Source organism: Antedon mediterranea, chromosome 8 (genome assembly GCF_964355755.1).
Source record: "Antedon mediterranea chromosome 8, ecAntMedi1.1, whole genome shotgun sequence".
NCBI classification, from domain to species: domain Eukaryota; kingdom Metazoa; phylum Echinodermata; class Crinoidea; order Comatulida; family Antedonidae; genus Antedon; species Antedon mediterranea.
This window is the reverse complement of record NC_092677.1, coordinates 27,525,828-27,549,615: the sequence shown is the minus strand read 5'-3', so window position 1 is coordinate 27,549,615 and position 23,788 is coordinate 27,525,828. Positions and strand designations below refer to the sequence as shown.

Here is a 23,788-nt window from a genome sequence, read left to right as displayed (position 1 = left end):
AATACTAATTTTATTTCGATAATAAAGGAATTAAGGTATTTTATATTTCCGATACAACACCGGCGATATTAAATCAGATAGGAATCCCAAAATGCAAAATTCAACATGGCAGCTTACATGGAAATGTTATTATGATTTTTACTTTCGCTGCTAATTTTACTAATTTAATCAAGTTAAGACGATGTGTTTATTAATATAAAAGTGTGGTTGTGGTTGACATAATGTCCAATTTCTTGCATATATGGAAAAGTATTACCAACAAGTGTGAATTAGAGATTTATCGTCGAATTAGTCTCCGTAAACTTTCTAGGCCGTACGTGTATCATCAACAGAAAGGTCATGTAGGGGGCCTAGGCCTAAATTATTGGCCTCAATGTTTGTGTGACAACAGGGACAGATTGTTCCACCGAGAGAACTCTGAAAATAAGCATTATAAGTGTAAACAAACTGTTACTAACTCCTCGTTTTCTACAAACGTATGTTTAAATAATAATTGTGGTGGATTATTAATATTATTAATTAATATTAAATTACTACAGTATTAAATATATTTTTTAAATTTAGGGCTAGGCCTACTAGGTAGCTAGGGATGCCGGTAGCTAGGTACTGGCTAGCTTATAGTGTAGGCTAAGGCTAGTATTTATTAATTAGTAGGCCTCTAGTCTACTTAGGGATATTTCTGATTAATTAATAATTGTAAAATTTTTAAAAAGAAAAAAACAATACATGGAAGTAATAACCATGTACAACCATATATATTTATAGATTTGTCTCCAATATTTTAAATGTTACAGTACTTTATAATAATTTTACAGAAACATTCTAAACAATTGAGGAAAGAAGTTAAAGCATTGTCACATGTTATACGAAACTCTAACCTGTTGCAATCACCTAAATTACATACACTCATAGGTCAAGGTTAGTTCAGTGTTTTTAACATTTAACTAATAAGAACATTGCCAAGGGCAGTGTTATAATGGAGCAAAACACTACTTTTATGTCAATCTTATACAGTGTTTACACATGTTAATATACAATAAAAAGACCAACTGTAAAAAAGAATTATTATTTAGGTTCATTAATACTTTCCATCCATTACCCCATTTTTAGATTGTGAGAATCAAAATTAAAATATCACTATACAATCCTGTATTAAAATAATAATACAATTTTAGTAAATTCTGTAATAATAATAATATTCTTGATGTTTTTGTAATTTTTAAATATAAAATGATGAATTTAGATAAAAAGTATTTTTATCTTATAAACCTTGATATAGAAACTCTATCAACAACTTATAATTGAAAATTCAATGATAAACATTTTATTCCTTGTTTTCTGTTTCTGTGGCATAATAAATGTAGTAAATCATACTACACATTTATTATTGATATCAGAAATTTTCCATGAATTATGAGATAAAATGTTCAACTTACTATCTGTGGTCGTTAACCTTTGTAATGCCTTTTGTAGGAAATGTGCATCTTTTGCATACTACGAGTAGTAGTAGGTTGAACGACCCTAACAACTCAAAAGACGACAGAAGACCAGATGAGGACAATGGTATGTGAACATATTAATTATACTTCGGTGTCAATCAATTTTTTACTCTGTTACTTTTGGTAAACTAATTTTATCTCCACTTTCTCATTTCACAACTTGATTAACACTTTCACCGCCAAAGACGGAAATCTCCGTCTTTCGATGCCCAGCGCCAGACCGCCAAAGACGGAAATTTCCGTCTTTGGCTTTTTATTGCACAATTTGTTAGATCATGTATATATGGACCGCATATAAAAATTTCAACATCCAAATCGACCTGGACCGCAAATATTTTGATACTTTATTAACCCCTAGTGCCAATGACCCAGCTGGCCTACATCGCGTCCTATCCGTAAACAACATAATGTGCTTACTGCAGACGAAGCAATTGCAGAAATATTTGCCGACTCTGACTCTGAAAATGAGTATTTATTATCCCCAGATGATGAAGGTATATTTGTACCTAAATCTGGTTTATAAAATGTAATAAATAATTGGAGATAATTTAGCTAGCCTGGCTTAGGCCCTGTTCAGACCCATGGCGTTAGACCGTTTTAGCGTACAACGTTACTATCAAGGTCACGTTACAAACCGCAGAGAAAAAAACGAGGTGTTCAGACCCATAGCGTACGATTATCGTTACAACGGAAGTACGTCATCCAGGTTGTTTCTAGTTGCATATTCATGTGCTCTTACCCACGTGTTTTCATCATTATTTCCACTGTATATAGGCCTAGATCTCAGCCCTACAATTATGACAAAATTTGCCGTAAATAAAACATACCTCAGCATTTATTTAAGAAAAATATAGTAAAGCCAAATTTCTGTTTCTATTGTTTTTATTTTGTAGTAAAAAACATTTTCCCCAGGCTCTTGTGTTACGAAAATAAAGCAGGCCTCGTAATAATGAAGAAAAAAATGATTGTGATTAGTCTATCCAATCCAGTCAAAGATATATATTATTTGGTCCAGTCGGTAGAAAATAACCCTTAACTTGCTAATAAAAGGGACACAGCTCCCCTTGTTTTTGTTTACTGATTTTTTTTAGGAGTTAGGGGGTTTTCAGCATTAAACTTGTCCAGTCTAGTCTGCCTTGTATGAATGAGTGACTTGATGTCCCACGCTAGTTTTTAGCTTGAATGAAATGCGTGAATGGCTCTAGGCCTAGCTAGGCCTAAAAGCGGATGGGATCGTAGTCCCTATGTTTAAATACAAGGTGCATGTATTTATGTCATTTGTTAGAAAATATAATGGTAATCAGTTGATAATAGTTTGTAGCCTTTGTAACAGTTGTATTTGTAGTGTAGTTAGGCCTTATTTATTCTGGCCTTTTTGTTATTGAAATCCATCTCACACATTGACGATACAAGATGTCAGCCTAGGTCAAACCTTGTTTCGCGTCATAACAGGAAACGTTCTGATTGGATACAACGTTGACTTACAGTAGCGTCGTACGCTAAAACGGTACTATCAACCGTTTTCCACTACAACGCTACAACCGTTGTACGACGCGTTGTACGCTAATCCCCAACTGTTCAGACACACATTCTTTTAGCGTCGTACGCTAAAACGGTCTAACGCCATGGGTCTGAACAGGGCCTTAGACTAGTTTGTAGAATAGGTTGAGAAACGTGACACTGACAGACGGTGCAGCCAGGCTAAAAACCTCATTATCTCTGCTTTGTTCTCCGATTGAGCCTAAAGTGCTAAAAGTGAGCCAAGTTCTTTGTACAATTATGTGATATTACAGTTTTATTTCAATAAAGTGTTTGGTACCATTGGAAAGTTTATTTCTATCTCATTATTTGAGTGTATATTGCTTGTTATTCTGATTACAAACACCTTTGCTATGAGCTTTGAAAAACAGGTAAATTTATCTAAAATGGCTGGCGGTGAGGGGTACTTCCTTTGTTGAATGCCTGGCGGTGAAAGTGTTAAAAGGTAAATCACATAATGCTTGCAGTAAGTTTGTCCTATTATTAATATGTACTATTAATTTATGTAATAGATTTTAGCCTTTTTTGCTTATTAAACATGTACCAGTAATTTCCATGTCTATTTACCCCCTATTTACCTGATAAATACAACCATGTTCTCCAGAGGGAAAAAACAACAGGCAGCATAATGACTTGCTTTACTGTATTTAATGTTTATTTATTCCCCTCACAACTAACCCACTCTTTGGATTTTAACCATTTTTCTTTTGGATTTAAAATGTATATTTTCTCTCTTTACAAACTTTATGGATTTGCCCGACACAATTACAAGAATTTGAATAAAGTTTGAAGCCTAACTATGTAGTCTAATTATTACATTTGTGTTATTGTGTAACATTTTCCTGAACTTGTAAACTAAATTGACCTAAATAAGTTGTGAAGATGACTGTGGTAGACCTAGAAAATAAAGTGTGTTTAAATTTAACCAATAGAAGACCTAGTTTTATTAAGACTGCAAGTTCACTATTTAGAGCAATCACGTTACAGTACGTAAATGAAACTGATTCAGTTTTTATTAAGAAAGAGTGCAATGAATTTTTTAAAACCTATCTGGGTCAACAAATCTCATTGCATTTACAATCTGCCTTGTTGTGTGAAACACTTTTTGACAAAGTATAATGTTGAATTCAAAGTTAGTACAACTGAAGAGAATATGTAGGAACACACTAGAATAGAACCCATCCTTCCAGACATTCATATTAAGTTAACACACTATGTATTAAAAGGCTTTTCATGGTAAAATAATATGTGTTTTAATTGTCAACCCATGGTAATTTGGACACCACTTGGGATAGGAATGAAAAGCAATATACTGTATCCGTTTTAACACTACGGCCAATCTACATTCAAGTGACAATCCTATTTTAAGTGGCCACTTTATTGGTTCCTGAATCTGTCCCCTTAAAAAGGAATTCTACTTTAGTAATAGTAGTAATGCTTTGATTGTTCAACTGACATTTCTTGAACTAAGCTACTAATTCCATACATGTCATCTTTTTGTTCTAATTTCTAGTTTTTTGCTTCAGGAATCATGGACTGAAATTTGGTTTCCTCTTGTGCACACCCTTTATTTTAAATTGATCTAAATGGATTTGATAACAATCAATTTGTACAACCCATGTCAAATTAGTTGGCTCTTATAATCATTATAGTCCTCTTAATGGAGGAAGTATATTCACTTATATAAACTTAATTTCTTTCGATAACATTTAGACAGAAAACATTCAAGATAAATACAACCTACAACTTTGTAGGAACAGATGGTTGAAATGCTGTAAAGAATCAGATATAATGACATTTAATGAAATCATAAAGAAAGATGGGCTCATCTTTATTGTTGTATTTTCTATACAATGTCAATATATCACCATTATTCTTGTCCTTGTCAGCTTTTATTACTTTCTTTATTTCTTTAGAAAGTATTTACTTAGTTCTAAGTGAATTAATCTTACTTTTCTTTTTGCAATAATACAAATATTTATGATACAAATCGTTAATCTTAAAAAATAAAAAAATAACATTTCACACAGATTGTTTTATCAACAGATTTCATGAATAATTTTTGATTTAAAATTATGGTTAAATCAATTACAGTATATGTGTTTATAACTTATTTAAAATTAATTATTAATAACTAAAACATTCATGCATTGAAATGTGCAGGTGTTTGTACAAAAACAATTTCTTTTTCTTAATCTATAATTATTGATTAAATATGGATTTTTACGTATGACTCATATTATCAGTTTCTTTTTTCTTGACTGACTTATCCAACAAATAAGCCCCACCGCCTGCCTCTAAGTACAAACTTAAAGTATGATATTAAACCAATATCACTGGTGTAATCGACACTTAGATTGTATAAAGAATCTAGAATTTTGCACATTTGTCAGATTAGTTGAAATTACTGTTCTGATTATTAATAAAGAAATTATTTTAATATTTTTGTTTAGAGTCACCTCCACATGGTTCCGAGGGTGACAACGTGCGCACCGTCATTGCCTTACTCGTGATCCTTACTCTACTAAACTTATTGTCAAAAGGTGAAGAGGCTCAAAATATCTCTTGGCAAACATTTCTAAATGAAATGCTAGCAAAAGGAGAGGTTTGTATTTTGTTTGTCAGATGTATTCATACTTAAGTCAATCTTTGTCTAGTCTTGACCTAGAGCACCAAGTCTGTAGCGTATAACATTGTACTCATACTTAAGTACTAAGTCTCTAGCTTATAAAATGGGTGATGAAATGAAAAAGGGGAATAAATTCTTTAATTAATACTACGCCCTTATTTATCTATGTCGTCCCTCGACCAAATATATGTATGTTAATTTTTTATTTTGATCGAAATAAATGTTGAATTTAATTTAATTTGTTGAGTGTCCATTAATAACAGTTACAGAACAAGTCTATTTATTCTCCCCCAACACTACTTAGGTTAAGTCTGTATCAGTGACTTATTACGACGGCAAGGATGGCACCTCTTCTAACCCAGCATCTGATGTTGTTCGAGTGTACCTTCAAGATGGAGCAAGAATATTTGATCGACAGGTAATATTCATACATTTTTTTATTCCACTCAAATCGTATCAAAACATTTCAAGATTCAAAATAAAATTTCTTTTCAAAGTAAATGTAGGGTATATTATATACAAATATGAAATGCCCTGGAAGTACTGGAAGGTCTCTAATTTTACTTTTATCAAGAGTCATTAATTTATATGTTTATAACAAAACATACATACATGCAATACAAGATTAGTAGAAGTACCAAATCTAATATAAATTGGGACTATGGTGGGATTTTTTTATCTAAAATTATATTGTTGGATTGAATAAGATATTTTTTTCATTTGTAAGGAAAAAAAATGTGAATGGCCCATTTCATTATAAATACTGTAAAACATATCAACAGCAGTACAACATATAATTAATATATACTATAAATTTGAAAAATAAAAATAAAATTCATATTTTCTTATAACGAGTAACACTGTTTTATATTTTCAAGCGAGTATGAAATACACTATACACAATGTATTTTTTAGAATAACATACTGTACATAACTTTTCTATTTGTCTTTTTTATGATTTTAATGTTTTTTCTAGATGTTATGTGTTTTTTAATGTTTGATTACTAATAACTATATCATGTACATTAATTTTGAAGCTTTTATATCTGTAAAATTATACTAATTTTAGCCTTTGGATGCCTGTATGATTTCTTTGGATGAATAAATACACACCTTGAATAATAATAATAATAATATTTTCTATATTTATCAAAAGAAAACAAATCCATAGATTTGCACTGAAAGGAAAGCGAAAGTAGAATTATGTAGATTTTTTCTGCGTATTTGCAAATGAATTAGGTTTTAGCTATATTACTACAAACAGTCAAAAGTTCAATCAAAGTGTAATGTGTTATTTTTACCCTTTTAAATCACAAAGGTTGTGTATAGTAATGATGATGGAGACGAAACGCTCCTTCATCTATAATAAACTAAGTGCATTCGTTAATAGCTTATCCATAAGTGTAAATAGTCATAGCTAATCCATAAGTGTAAATAGTCATTTGTTATAGTACCAACTGTATCTATGAGTTTAGCAGATTTATAAACCCTTTTATACGATTTTGATATGTGGTCATTGATAAATTCCACCGTTCATTGTCTAAAGCTCTGTCTACACTATCAAACTAGTTCGACAAAAAAAGTGTGATGTACCCAAATATGGTAGTGATATGATATCATCATGTCCATATATGGACACATCATTTTTTTTGTCTCTTAATATTTGATAGTGTAGACAGAAACCTAGTTTTATGTTATGTAAATTATAGAAACACATCACAAACCATATTTTTTTTAATCTACATCTAAGCGCTACATTAATAACCGTCTTGAAATTAGGTTTGGTTGTTACTACTTTGTGTTTTGCTAACCTATGGCATTCTGTTTGAGAGACGTGGGCATTTTTATTAATTTTAAGGTGAGTGAATTACAGCAAATGCGATATCCTAACGAGATCTGATTAGAGTATATTTAGTATGAATTGTTCTATAGACTTGTTTTGCCAAGTTACTTAGAAAGTGTAGAATGTTTTGATTTGTTGAGATGTTTACAATCAACATTGTATTCAAAGTATTTTCTTACTTATTTTTAATATCTTGTTTTTATTATGTCGTCTTAATTATCTCAAAATAAATTGTTATTATTGTTGTGATATGTTGATGTGGTATGCGATGAGATCATATCAAGAAGATTTACAAAGCAAAGTCGCTTAGTAACAATGTATTTTTAAAAAGTGAGAGAACCTCATTATATGTCTGTAATTTTTTTAATACCATATGTAATTATGGCCAAATATGTTAGCAATATGACATCATCATGTCCATATATGGTCACAGCAAATTTTTTGATAGTGTAGACAGAGCTTTAGTATTAATGACGATAGACAAATGAATCATTTCATTTTAGTAAATAAATAATAAAAATGGATTCAGCAGAATTTAGTGAAATACTTGCAAGAAGACTAATATGCCAAGTGATTACATGCATCGTTAAATCACAATCAACATCTCATCAAAGTATGTACACGTCTTAAAACCACCTGTACGCTAGCCAATTGAATGCGTCACCAACATCTGCCATCTAAGGTTGCCAGGAAATTTACGTCATTCAAAATAAAGACACTGGCTATATATTTCTATTAGTAGCTTTTAGGCAACTTATAGAATATCCTGGCAATCAATATAAAATGATGGATTTAGTATGTTCTTTCATACGTGCATAAGAACCATGATAAGCTAGTAATTGAACTGAACGTTAGCTAGGCCAAAGTTTACAACGGTTTTGTGATTGCAGTTGTTTTTGTCGAGTTAGAATTCTCACCTTTCAAATGTGTTTTTAAGCTTTTTTATTGATATTTTGTTAAATGTTAAGAAACTATGCCGATATTATGAGATTTACAGTGACCCTGTCTTATTGCTCCACCATTATCACTGTATCTGCCCTGTACACACGCTGATTACTTTAAAAATTTGTAACAACTTTTTCTCATGAGTTTAATACAAAACTCTTCTTCCATAGAATGGGTGAACTTTTCCATTAGTAATACAATTTGCCTGTTGTTGTTACTCACTGCTAATAATATAGCCACTGCTGCTACTACACATAACTAAAAGCCTTTTTACATCTCATCCAATTTGTGTGCAGAGACAAAGGTTAATGCCTGTATCAAGTATCCCATATGGTCTTACTTCTCGTTTCATTTTTTGTCTCGGTCATTTGTTCATAAAAATTGACCTTTTAAAAATTGAAGCTCTAAAAAGTTACATGTTTTTGCTTACAATTGTGATGTAGTGTTATCGTAAGGAATCGGACAGGCAAAATGGTTAATTGTTATATATGAATAGGTAAAATACTTCGAATGAGATCAGGCTGTTTATGAGCACAAAATAGACAGTAGATCATTTCAGTGATGTATGAGCGCTGTGACCTATGAGCGCTGTGACCTATGAGCGCTCATGGGCTAAACCCAGTGGCCCCCAGAGCATGAGCAGCCCAGTGTTGGAGGGCCCCTTAGGAGTGCTAATTATGCCACTAGAGCATCTTCCACCTAGTGTGCTGGTTTTGGTTGCAGGCACTGTGGCTGACATTCACCTATAGCTCCAATCCAACATATTAATATATAGATTCAATAAAATGATTAATAATTAAAATATAGGATATACGTCATCAACATTATTAATGACAAATGCTGGTATGGTAGCAATTGGTAAAAAAACAGTTTCTTATTTTTTGTACAGTTGTTTTATATCGTGTTACCGATAGTTCTTATTTTTGTCTTTTATATTTCCTTGCTGTTTTTTTAGGCCTATTTAAATTTTGTATGTTTGGTGTTTTCACTGATTGTGTGTGTCCGTTTTATAATGATAGCTTTTATATTTCTATATCAACATGTATAATTGTTAATTCAATTTGTTAAATAAAGTTCTGATCGGGTTCAACAATAGATATTATTTTGCAGGATGAATATAATTAATTCTAAAGTTAGTCAAAACCAAAATCAATTTACCATATCTTCCAGGGTTGTTTCCCTTTTTGTAAATTTGCTGGACCATTATATTACAGGATGTTCCCAGACCTTAACATGTACCAGTGGGTGGTCACGGTCAAAATATTTCAATTAAACTGAACGGCAAAATACTTTAAACTACTCATGGATTAACTATATTTTTAATCTTTACCTAATCATTACATTATTTATCAGTTTTTAAGAATACCAAAATTTCCATTTAACTACTACTATTTTGCTTGTTTCTTTCAATAAAAAAAAACCAAAACCATTTTTTGGTGGCCCAACATTATTACTTAGTGACAATTGACAGAAATTGCGACTATTCCATTTTTCTTTTGAGCGGTGTTTATTCTGGGAATATGGCATGACAGTTTATTCTAGTAGGGTCTTGCATAACAGACTACATCAAATCTTGTTTTCTTTACTCAATGCGGTTGAAAAATATATATTTTGTTACAATTTAAATACAGAAATTATTATGAAATGTTTTAAAATTATTAATGAAATAATAACATGAACAGAGACATGCATCCTCTGACAACAACAACTCTAATGCGACGCCAAGGTCATCTATTTATATACATTTTCTACCATTAACATCATGCAGACCTGGTTATAAATTATTAATACCATTAATGAACTTCTGTTTTTAATCCGCATCACGTTTAATACTGTTCTTCATTTGCATTCATTTATTTTTTCTTTCATCCCATTGTTAATTTATTATAGTATTTATTAATTATAGTATAATAATAATAATTTATTGGAAACTTCACTTTTACAACAGTGACACACTTTGATGATAAAGGTGCGTCCAAATATTAACTTAAAATTAAAGAAAACATATATTTTTATATGTTTGATCAATCATGATCCTTCAGTCAAAAATGAATTGTTATGTTTAATGTTGTAGAGACACCCTTTAGCTGTGACAGCATTATGATATCCCATGTATAGTATAGCTAAAGTAGCTAAAATGTTTATGAGGAAGAAATGTACAAATGCCAACCTCTTTATCCAAGTAATTTTCCCCTGCCCAGATGAGTTAACCAGAAGACAGTTCCCTACTCTTTTCAAATAATGTACCATGTTCTTAACATGTACTATATGTACACAGATAATATATTGCATACTGTATTTTACTAAAAATAGTAATAAAATATTATGATTTTCTGTTTTCCATATTGAAACAAAGTTGTTTACTGAAAGCAGAGCATGGTAGTTCCCTTCCCACACAATAATAATCATCTATAAATATCTTGTTCAAAATCTGATAAACTATAGAATATGCTTCACTAAACATTGATTTTGTATAAAAGATACAAGATAGAATTCTCATTGCCATTTGTTCCTATAGCTTTTATCCATCTGCCTTTTAATAACTAATTTTAAACGATTGTAATGGCTTTTTGAAGTTATTCTAAGAGACTAGGCTTTTCAATGGATTAAGTTTTTAGCCGCAAGGATAATTTGATGAAGGGGATTTTCTCGGGACATGGGCAAGTGGGATTAGATAATATTTCTTTATAGTATAATTAGGTTTCATAAAAGTCAAGGAAGTTTACTTGAATACTTTAGTGATACAGAAGCACGTTCACAGAATGCTATTAATGTTTTATTTGATAATTTAATTTTATTAATGTATATAAAATTATTTTGGTAGTAGTGGGGCTGTAGCTTGGTGGTTGTCTTCCAATCAAAATCCAAGGTTTAATAGTGACGCGGGATGATGCATGGACCAATTCGGCTCTTGTATGAAATGAAAAAAAGGAGGTTAGAATATATATTCCAGTACCTAACTATAGATTATACATACATTATAGTGTACCTCGTAATGTTGCTTTCCTTCTTTTCATAAAGGTTCAATCCGACCCTGTGTCAATTCATATTTCAAGAATGGAATTATTATAAACAATTGTGTTTAAGTACGCCGTCATTAATCCGGAAGCTAACAAAAAATAATTGAAGCTTAACCAAAAAAAAAAGGTGCGACTATTTTTTTTTTTAGTTCTTGTTTGTGAACATCAGGAAGCTAAGCAGGTGCTTAAGATCTATGATTAGGCCATGTAAAAAAAAACAACAGTTGATCGTCCTGGTTTTCTAAAAAAAGGAAGGAAGAGGCTCTTTTTATTTTTTATTTTTTATTTTTCCAAGATGGCGACTCACTACCATATTTTCTTGAATAAACATGCCGCTATGAATAAAAATCACTCCCACCCCTCGCAATTCAAATAAATATGGTAAGTACTGTAAGATGTCTAAACAAACATAAGTATACAGAACAGCAAATATTAAAATACACCTTTTTTTTTATTTTATCAGGGGGTCACAATAAAAGTCCTTTTTGTACACTTTGACTTTATATCAAACTTCTGGATATTATTAGCCTACTGTGGCACAAATGCTCTAGTGATTTTCCTTTTGGGTGTTTTGCCTGATACCTTACAAAGTGGATAATTCATGTTCTCAATTGATAAATTGTGCTCAGTTCCACAATAAAAGCACAGGGGGTCTGTGAATGTTATGTAATAAGCTGCTTCGATAGGCAGGGCACATGTCATTTTGTCATTGACAAAAACAATAGAATCGTCCTCTCCCAGGATGTCTTGAAAACAAGTTCCACATGAATACGACAGTGTGTCCAGTTCTCGTTCCAAGAGCTGCCTTTGGTCACGCTTCAGAACATGTGCTGCATAACATACTCGCCACTTGAAGCATTCTTCACACTAGAATAAAGAATGAAAAATAGTAGGGGTAAATATATGGTAAATTCAGTTGTGTTGAAAGAATTCTGAACATGACAATAATATGATAATATGACATCCAAAGAGGGAGGGAATATCAATGCATACACACATATTTTTAAAACAGGACGTGGGTCATGTACCCGAACACGTCCGTAAACATCTAGCCATATGGGACAGTTTCAACCCAGCCGGGTCGATTCGCCCCTCTATGGATAGGCAAACTCTACACTCTCTTGCGACAATATGCTAGCCTACAGTTTTGTTACTTCTATATGAACATTTTTACCGAACAATTACTCACCTCCGTAGTTTGGTATTGGTCTCCTATCGGTCCACCTTGATCGAATTCGCCGCCTGCAAAATCAGAGAAAATGTCTGCGAGAGTACGTCGGCCGTCCACTACACCGTTCTCGCATACCAAGGGCCGGCTTCACGATTTTTGTTGCAGTCCGAATCGAAACACAAATAAAAACCATGTTGTTTATCTACTAGACTATTTAGTCTAGCAGTATCCTACTATCCTAGATCAAATTATTATGTAACAATTGATAAAAGGACTAAAAAGTAGGCCTACCAAGGAACCAATAATTATAAATATTAATAGTGTATACTGTAACTCAAATGTATAGAATATAGCGATAGAAACAAGGTAGAACCGAAAACATGTGGTGCATCGATGGAGCAATCGTAAACGTTCTCCAAATCCAGTCGTTTTTTGCTTCACGGCAACATTTTTAAGGAGTAGCGAGCATATAGCGGCTGTGAAAATTCTAATTAGATCCAGACGTTTATGTAAAATATTATACCCATGATGAGTGTAATTCAAAATATTCATACATTCAACGGCAGTGATACCTCTATCAGCGCTGACCTATAATCAAAGAATATGACCTCAAATTTATCGCAGTCGACGATGTGTATCGATGGCTCCCGACGGCTGTGGATCACGAAAAAAGAAAGAGCTAGGCCTAGCTTTCGACAAAGGTACAACATAAATCAATGTTTTATATACAAAATATCGAAATAAAAAATAAAATAAAAATTGATGCGGCCTGAAAAAAGCATGCGGGCGGGGACGATCAACTGTTGTTTTTTTTTATATGGCCTTACGTTTTGATTTCAGATTTTCTGTCAAGGTGCAAGTTGTTTAAGTTGTTATCTTCCTTTAGCTTGAATCAAAAATGTCATGTACAATATTCGGTTTTTAAATATTAAGTGAAAAAAACAAGATTTGATATCTGTTATGTAAGATCCTACTTAAATAAACTAACATGCCATATTCCCAGAATAAACACCCCTCAAAAGGAAAATGGAATAGTCGAAATTTCTGTCAACTGTCGCCAAGTGATATAATGTTGGCCCCCAAATATTGGTGTTGAAATGAAATAGTGCATTCTACTTTGTTTAGGGAGTGGTAAAAACTTTGACAGTGTGTACAGTATGTGCCCAAATATGGTAGTGATATGCTTAAATATGGTGGTACTATGCCATCATCATATCTATATATGGGCATATCACATTTGTTTGTCTTATAAAGTTTGATAGTGTAGACAGAGCTTTACAACTCCCTGGTTAGTGCAAGTTCTTATTTGTTATTGGTGGTGCATCTTCCAAGGCCAATCATAGGATGCTAGATACAGGATGTTTACATGACCAGTAGTTCAGTTGGATTAACGATAATGATTTCTACACTTGTCGTATTAATCCATGTCTGTGTACACCTCTGTGTTAGACATATTTCAAATGACATTCTTCGGAAATTTGGTTCATGCGATCAGCTTAAAAAAATGAGGTAGAAATGATAATCCTTTGATTTTTCTAAGATAAAGGGTTTTTTTTCTGATGTTCGGAATTTCCAAATGTCTGGGGCGTATTTCTGCTAAAAGTTTTTACTGTTTTCAAGAAGTACAGTTTATCATGTGTGTTAATTTGATTAATTCCTTCAATTGCAACATTTAATGTAGTACATAATGTTACGTGGAAGAAATACGCATACCAGCAACATTAAATTTTATTCCATACATTACAACATTAAGGTACCACATACCCTTGTCATGATAAAGTTAGTCACTATGTCATCATGGCAGAAATACACATACCAGTATATATTTTATTCCATACATTACAACAGTAATGTACCACATACCCTTGTTATGGTAAAGCTCAGTGACCATGGGGATGTCACCATGGAGATGTTGTAACATGTTACCTTGTCAGGGTCAACTCTGCATGACATTTTAGTAAATGTCATTTGGCTTTCATTAGACCTTTGAGGACAATAAGTGATGCTAATTAAATCTATTATCTTCTATCAACAACATTCAAGTCAATTTAATTACGTTGAGGCTATTCTGAGAAAACCTGACAGAAATTTACTGATAGAGAAATTGAATAATTTGAGTAATTAATGTTAAAGAAGTGAACAGTTGACAACGCTCAGATTTCCCTAGTTGGGACCGCACTAAGTCATTGCTTAAATTATTATTGCATAAATAAATTGAAGAAAAAGTATATTCTGCTTGTATTCAGATACCCTGCCATTCATTTTACATTCATGAGTATTTATACATTTAATATAGCGCCCTCATTTATTTTTAAAATCTCAACATGGAGGGCACTGTTAACAAAAATGTAACACTCAAAATTATGATTATTGTTTCCAGTCGCAACAAGGGTATGTCGTACATTAATGTTGTAAGGTATGGAATAAAATATAGCGTAGTCATTAACAAAATATCACAATCTGTAACAAATGGGTCTTGCTGTATATATGCTGATGATGATGTTATAATAATATATTTTGTTAACTGAAAATTCTTTGATGATTTGTATAGATTGGACGAGGAAATCAACCAAACTACTATCGTATGAGAGTGGGCAACATTGCAACGTTTGAAGAGAAACTTAGAAAGGCAGAAGAAGAACTTGGAATTCCGTCAAATGACCGAGTAAGACGACAGATATATTTGATACTGGCTTGGTCACAGACACTAGACTCCCCACAAACACCCTTTGGGTTCTAATTTGAATGATTATACTGTTGTACACTGGGTCTGGTGAGATGAATTAAATGTTCCATCCTTTAGATGAGATATTTAGCTTTGGGACCCACCAGAAATATAATGTGAAGTGTACGTTTTCTAGTGTAACTGTTTTGAAAAATAGTAGAGGGTGCTGTTCAAATATTTAACTACTTCATATTTAACCCGAGTGTAGCTCTAGAGGGCACTCTTTACATTTTTGTGCTCATCACAATGTGATTTTAAGTACTGTATTAACACTTTCAAAAACATTTACTAAAATCATTTATTTATCAATTCTTCTCAGCTTTTGTATCGAGCACTTATTGTTTATAGGGATTGATTGATTGATATTGATTAATAGGGAGCCTTCAATTTGTGATAACCAAAGACCGACTACTAACCTAGATCAGGTCAATTGATATGTCAGCGGTCGTTGCCTGTTATTTAACAATACAAATTTTTCAGAATACTTTGCTTTTAGTCGCGTGCAAAAGCAGCTCACTATGTTGGTCGGTCGGTAAACACTAACTTCAATTTGCGCACGCGACTGCAGTATATGGCCTTGTTTATGATATTTGTTTCTCTTTTAAGATTCCTATAAACTACAGCCATTCAAGTCCTGATGGTATTAGCAACATATTCCTGACTGTTGCATTTCTTGGTGCGTTGTTCTATTTGTTCCGTGCAGCTATGAAAAGTGGCGGAGGAATTAATTCAATTATGCAGATAAGTAAGTTTTTTATTCTGTATTCCATCTTGTTGAAAAATTAAATATTTGCAAAAATAGCTTTTAATAAGATAAGAGTTTCAATTTATTCTTCATAATTACTTTGTAATCTGAGAGGAGCTCTTTTAAGCTCTGTTTACACTATCAAACTAGTTTGACAAAAGTGATGTGCCCAAATATGCTAGTGATATGACATCATGTACATTATTATGGGCACTTTTTTGTTCTTGTTTGTTTGCAATGAGACGCTTAATATATAAATAGAAAGTGCATTTTGTATTTTTAAATCAATCAATGTCATTTTGATAGTTTTGTTCCACATTAAGAAAAACTTTCATTCTTTTTTTTTCTTGAGATGCTAAATAAATATTAATATTTTTTTTTATTTCAGCCAAACCAAAGTTCACAATAGTTGATTCCAAAGGCAAGGGTGTGACATTCTCTGATGTAGCTGGGTTAAAAGAGGCAAAGCAAGAGGTTATGGAGTTTGTAGACTATCTCAAAACACCTCAAAAATTTCAAGAACTTGGGGCTAAGGTAAATATTCAACAATGCAATACTTACTATTGGAGAGCCTCTTGACGGTTACTGGAGAGCCCCTCGACGGTTACTGGAGAGCCTCTCGACGGTTACTGGAGAGCCTCTCGACTCGACGGTTACTAGAGAGCCCCTCGACGGTTACTAGAGAGCCTCTCTACTCGACGGTTACTGGAGAGCCTCTCGACTCGACGGTTACTGGAGAGCCACTCGACGGTTACTGGAGAGCCACTCGACGGTTACTGGAGAGCCTCTCGACGGTTACTGGAGAGCCTCTCGACGGTTACTGGAGAGCCACTCGACGGTTACTGGAGAGCCACTCGACGGTTATTTTTTATTTATAACTTGTAGGTGATCCTGCCTCATTGATTTACTTTTGAACTGTTTTTATATCTTTGTACTGTATTTGAAATTTGGCGAAATATAAAATAATGTAAAATACTTACTTAGGTGATATACCGGATGCATCTATATGTATCCTCTTCCTCTGGTTCAATCCTGGTATTTTGATTTTTTACTTGTGATCGAACATAATGGTTTGATGCAGAATTTGTCCAAACTATATCACACATGTTTAGTATACAGTTGCTGTTGTTCCAAAACAAAATGTTCAGCAGAGCACTCCAATATGATTTAGTATGACACACATAGAACCTCCTTCCTTCTCTCTATGACCTTGAAATTACTGATTCTAAAACTATTGCGAATTCCTTCAACTCATTCTTTGTAAATATTACTACCCAGATCCCTTCTCAAGCTAACTGCAATGATCCCTTATCCTACCTTACCCAATGCCCCTTTAATTTCTCTTACTGCACTTACTAATACCTATGATAACTGGCTTAATGCAACTAACCAAAGAAAACTCAATGGCTCCATCTTAGATAGATCTTAGAAAAGCCTTCGACACAGTTAACCATAACATTCTTCTCTCCAAACTTCCCTATATGGCTTCGCTTCTACCTGGTTTAAATCTTACTTAACATCACGTAGTGCTATATGGCAACACTCTATCTGACACTAGTTCTTTTTATGCGGGAGTCCCGCAAGGCTCCATTATTGGACCTCTCTTATTTTTTTTATATATTAATGATCTTCCCTCTGCATTTACTAATCTAGATAGTAACATACACACTGTATGCCGATGACACTATTATATATTACAGTATAACATCTTTACTCCTAATCAAAAACTAAATATGACTCTTTCTCACCTTTCTTTGTGGCTCAATGCTAACAAACTTTCACTTAATGTTCAAAAAAATAAATCTATGTTAATTGGTTCCTCACACAAACTAAAAACAACTACTAATAGCATTAATCTCAACATTAAAAATAATCAGCTCAAACACCTTGGAGTTATAATTGATAACACTCTTACATGGAAATCGCACACTTCTGCTTTATGTAAAAAACTTAACTCAACAAACTTCTTTCTTGCACGCACCTCTAAATTTCTCAACCAGTCTCTCCTTTATAATGCTTTATCTCTTTCCCAATTTGATTACTGCTGCTCAGTCTGGGATTCTAACTCCAATACTAACTTCTCTAGTAAACTACAAAAAATCAAAAACGGAGCTTTACACATTAATATTTATTCTCAAACTTCATCCTATGTCACACCTCTCTGATGATCACTTTAGACAAGCCCATACCATTCCTCTTCAGAAAAGACTACACTACCAACTAGGTTGTCTTACTTTTAAAACCCTCAATCTTCTTGCTTCTCAAGGCTTATGCCATCTCCTAACTAAAATTATTGCTAATGGGAAGATGACTACTCGTCAAATCTCCAAAGGAATTCTTCACATTCCTAAACCCTCTCTTGAAATTTTCAAACCATCCTTCAGCCACAAACAAGGCCCCTCATTTTCATCTTCCTCTATCTATCCGCCATTCCTTATCCTTTTCCTCATTCAATTCTATTCCTTTAGGTTCCAAAAGGTGCTTTATTGCTAGGCCCTCCAGGCTGTGGTAAGACCTTACTTGCTAAGGCTGTAGCCACTGAGGCTGATGTTCCATTTCTAGCCATGGCAGGCTCTGAGTTTGTGGAGATGATTGGTGGGCTTGGTGCAGCTAGGGTACGAAATCTGTTTAAGGAGGCAAGAAAAAGAGCACCTTGTATTGTTTATATTGATGAAGTTGATGCTATAGGAAGGAAAAGGACAGAAAAGTAAGATTGTTATTATTCGATATTATATATTTTAAGACATTCAGGGCCTAGCACCTGATGATTAAATTGAAGAGTGATTTTATTCAGGGCCTAGCACCTGATGATTGAATTGAAGAGTTATTTTTTCACCTTCATAAAAATGTTGAAAATACATAAAAACATCTTTAGAATTCACAAAAAAAATACATTGTTACTTTTCATTTTTGAAGCACTTCAAGTGGAGGTTCAGGGGAGGAGGAACAGACATTGAACCAGCTTTTGGTTGAAATGGATGGAATGGGAACACAGGAGGGCGTTATCATGTTAGCTTCTACTAATAGAGCTGATGTCCTTGATAAAGTAGAGTTTTGTTTTGTTTTTTTTCGGCTTTGCACAATTTCTAGGTTATATCCTGCATTATTTTTCCTTGAAAATCTGATGATTTAGGTCTTGGCCCAGATTCTACTTATCTTACCAAAAAAAAAAAATGTAATAAAACAACACGATTTTGACCTTCCGAAAATTTCTAAAACATTAACATTTTTATTGTGATGTGATTTTATAGGCGTTGCTTCGTCCAGGTCGATTCGATAGACACATTTTGATTGACATTCCAACATTGGCTGAGCGAAAGGAGATCTTTGAACAGCATCTGAAAGTCCTAACACTTGAAAAAGAACCACCTGCATATTCTAAACGACTTGCTCAACTCTCTCCAGGAATGAGTGGTAGGTGGATCTTTTACATTCCTGGTGTCAGGCTGATTCAAACCTACTACTGAAATACTTGTAGGCAAGGCAAGCATTGTAACCACAAAGATATTCAAGTACACATGCACAGTATCGGGCAAATTCTGTATTAACAGCATTTATTTCACATATGATGTCTGTATCATGGAAGGTTACATAGGCGTCTATGATACGAATGAGTTACTGAATTTGCATAGATGATAATGAACAAGTTGAGATACAGTACAAATAATCAGCTGACTTAGATACTCCTCGTAAATGTATTTAAAGATGTATTATCCTCCAAAAAAATGAAAAAGGAAGATTAATAAATCAAACTTTAAATAGGCCATTTTGCATTTTTAATAAAGTTATTCACGTATAAACAGTTTTGGTTAATTTTAACCAAAAACCATTTCTGATATAAAATGTAAGTATTTTTTGTATAAATTATTTTGTATACAGGGGCAGATATAGCAAACATTTGTAACGAAGCAGCCTTACATGCCGCACGTGAAAACAACAAGGTCATAAAAGGAGATGACTTTGAGTTCGCGGTTGAACGAATCGTAGCAGGAGCAGCCAAAAAAAGCACCTCGTTGTCAAAGGACGAAAGGCTTATAGTAGCTTATCATGAATCCGGACATGCGTTAACTGGTTGGTTGCTGGAACACACAGATGCGTTGATGAGGGTGTCAATAGTACCGCGTGCCAACGCATCTCTTGGGTTTACGCAATATCTTCCATCTGATCAGAAGCTGTACTCAAAGGAGCAGTTGTTTGATAAAGTGTGTATGGCCCTTGGTGGCAGAGTAGCTGAGTCTATTATCTTTAATAAAGTAACGACAGGTAATTCAACTCATGAACTTCATAAATAAAATTTTTATTCAATAAAAAACAATTATTAAAATACAAAGGCAAGACAAGTGCTGAATTGATGTATTCTCTACAATTTGATATAAAACAATAAATATAAAATCACAAACTAATAGATTAATAGTCCTTTTGTAGTCCAAAATGGACATCCTTATATTTGAACCATCTTATTATCTTGATTATTCAAATTATCCTAACTTTTATAACTTTGTGTAGGAGCACAGGATGATCTTAAAAGAGTAACCAAGATGGTGTATGCTCAAGTACGTACTTATGGCCTGAGTGATGTCATAGGAAATATGTCATTCCCAGAGGTGGAATCAAATGAAGTAGGCAAGAAACCATACAGTCAGTACCTACAGCAAATGATTGACCAGGTTAGTGTGTAATTGGCCTACTTTACTGCTTGCTGGGTCCTAACTGTTTGTAGGCCATATTCACCAATTACACATTAAAGTAAGATATTTACCTTAAATACCAAATAAATATTTTAGTGTTTACCTTAAGCTCTGTCTACACTGTCAAACCTTATGTGATGTCATATCATTACCATAATTGGGCACATCACACTTTGTCAAACAAATTTGATAGTGTAGACAGAGTTTTAGCCTAAAGTTGAAATCCTTGATGCAATACTAACATAGTTCTCATGGCCACATTACCAAAGACTTTACAAAGCATACATTTAGTCCCTTTTGTGGAATTAAAACTCGCGTATACATAACCTTTTTAAAATTGGTTTGGCTAATCTATATAAATATATTTTTAAAATAATGTAAAACTATTATAAATGCGACTAAAATTTATTTAAATGTCCGCCCACTCAAAAGCTGTTGATGTATGTTGGCGTTTTTTTGCGAAACATCATATGACTGCTGTGCACTTCCCATCCTAATCCTTTTATCTGGGTTCATGTTGAAATAAATTTTCTTTTTCTTATAGGAAGCGAATAAACTAATTGCTCAAGCTTATAAACGAACAGAAAAGATTTTACTTGACAATACAGATACACTCAAAAAGGTTTGTATAATACATTAACTAATTTCAGTTTTCAAAGCCAACCTTAAATCTAATCTGTTTTTTTATCAACAAAAATCCAATGTGATATATTTTATGAATACACAGGTCTGTCTACACTATAAAACTAGTTTGACAAAAAAAATGTGTTATGTGCCCAAATATGGTAGTGATATGACATCATCGTTTCCATATATGGGCACATCACATTTTTGTTGTCATATAAAGTTTGATAGTGTAGACAAGGCTTTATGTGATTATAATGAGGCAGACAGTTTATTTTCATTTTCAACTTACATGATTATAATTGTGTTGTTTGGAGATGGGCAGGGAGTCTTCCTCCCAGCCTAAAAGCTTATTCAGACTAATATTTTTCTCCTGTGTTGTCTTTCACTACAACCATTTTTATATGTTTTTACGCTATAATTGAAGTCTTTAATTTTGTTTTTAGCTTGCGTCAACTCTGTTTGAAAAAGAGGTTCTAAATTATGATGACATTGTCGCACTGATCGGTCAGCCAGCTTACGGAGAGAAGAAGAAGATTGAATTTGACGAATTTTCTCTCATCGATACTGGCGATGATAATTCCAAAAATGTAGAAGATACATAAATAAAAATGACTTTCTATTTTGTAAAAATATGTGGAGAAAAAAAAGACACTAACCTCAGAAAGGCAATTAAATTATTCAGTACATCTACATAATCACTTAAAAGCCAGTTGAAGATCAAGGATTTTGAAATGGGGGTTGGCCAAAATATTTTGAAAATAAGTGCTGTGTTACTAATTACATTGTAACTGCTAACATTTAGGGGAGAGGGAAGGAGGACATACAATAGTGATATTTGGAGTTTGGTGTGAAAAAGAAGCATGATTTTAACTCCTACATACACAAATGCTCTTAAGCACTGTCTACACTACTACTACTGTGAGATGACGTTATATCACTACAATATTTGGACACATCACACCTTTTTTTTTTAGGTTGATAGTGTAAACAGAACATTAGTTATTCTACAAAAGCTTGTAAAAATATTCCAGTCAACAATGTTGCAATAAAAAGTACAGTAACATAAAATAGTTTTAATAGGTCAATAAAATATTAACTGTAACATAATAAGTGTGGAAGCCATAAAATAGTGCAAATGCAAGAGAGCTGAACATCAAACAAATTTGAAGTGATTTTACAAGTCAGTGGAAAATTGAATTTGACAAAACAACAGCTTACACTTTTGATATAAAATGATGGTTTAAAAACGTGCAAAAAGGAACATTTCTAGAACAAGAACACAATGAGAAATTAAATTTGACAGAATAACCTCAACAGATTTGGATTAAATTAAACAAGTTCAAAGCAAACAAATCGAATCAAATAATCTGCTGTTTACTGAATGTAATGATGTGATGTGAAGCACATTTTCAATTTAAAATAAACCGAACCATAACGTGATTTATTTGTTGTTTTTATGTAACGAGGGAGGATTAGGTGAAAATCATATTCGGAGCAGTAGAAGCAGATGTATTGTCAAACATTTATTAAATTTAACCTTGTACTAAATGTCATCAAAGAACCTTGATTCAGATTTTATTAATATGTTTAAAACGGAAACAAAGATTTCATGTTGATACTTGGTGAACTATACCAAAGTACGTTACCCTAACAGAACGTTGTGCTAGTTCATATTTCCCCGTTAGAGGTATTATAAAGTTCCCCTGAAGCTTAGATTAGAATTTCCGAACAGGTTTAAATCAAGCTTGATTTTTAAACATTTTGAAAATGCTAAAAAATCATTTGAAAGAAAATATTGTGTACACTTAAATGTAGCATTAATCCAAATGCCGAGTTTATGTCAATGGCTACCAGATGTATCTATGAAGATGGTTACTTGTATCAGTACCAATTTCTTTTTTTTTACTACTTAGTGAAATGTGTTTATTATTCTTATAATTAATGTGTACAGTTTAAAGTTTTTTCTTATCCTAGAAAACTTTATTCTACCACCAGAACTTCAGTTAGACTGAGAAGAAACTTGAACCTGTGTGGATATTACGGGTAGGGTTGGCACCACCCTGCCTTAACCCCTAACTAACAATTTGTATAATATTTTATTAAAACACTTTAAAACTTTTAGTAAAAACAGCTTTGGTTCTTGTCATTATCATTTTTTAGATAAAAAGAGAAGAAAATTCTTATCTGTTGTTACCTGCCACAGTGACGACAGATACAAAAAAAAACTATAGAGAGATACTACAGAGTATATGCTGTTCACAGGTCTGTCTCTCTGAATGAACCGGTGTACGAGTCATAAACAACAGAACACCGGTAGTTGTTGAAAGATAATGATTTGGAGCAATAAAGAAACAGCA

At 33.0% G+C, this 23,788-nt stretch overlaps 1 protein-coding gene and 1 pseudogene across 1 annotated transcript; one reads left to right on the top strand and one right to left on the bottom strand.

Annotated features, from left to right (window-relative positions):
* The first annotated feature begins 115 nt into the window (after window positions 1-115).
* Window positions 116-23,561, top strand: LOC140056202 (mitochondrial inner membrane m-AAA protease component paraplegin-like). The gene is made up of 15 exons (XM_072101498.1): window positions 116-476; window positions 816-918; window positions 1,474-1,563; window positions 5,492-5,643; window positions 5,972-6,085; window positions 15,198-15,311; window positions 15,978-16,116; window positions 16,505-16,650; window positions 18,585-18,823; window positions 19,033-19,162; window positions 19,368-19,530; window positions 19,996-20,379; window positions 20,623-20,783; window positions 21,349-21,426; window positions 21,875-23,561. The coding sequence occupies exons 1-15, from the start codon at window positions 222-224 to the stop codon at window positions 22,031-22,033; spliced, it is 2,427 nt and encodes an 808-aa protein (XP_071957599.1). The 5' UTR covers window positions 116-221; the 3' UTR covers window positions 22,034-23,561.
* Window positions 11,694-12,839, bottom strand: LOC140056203 (uncharacterized; annotated as a pseudogene).
* Window positions 23,562-23,788: the final 227 nt, after the last annotated feature.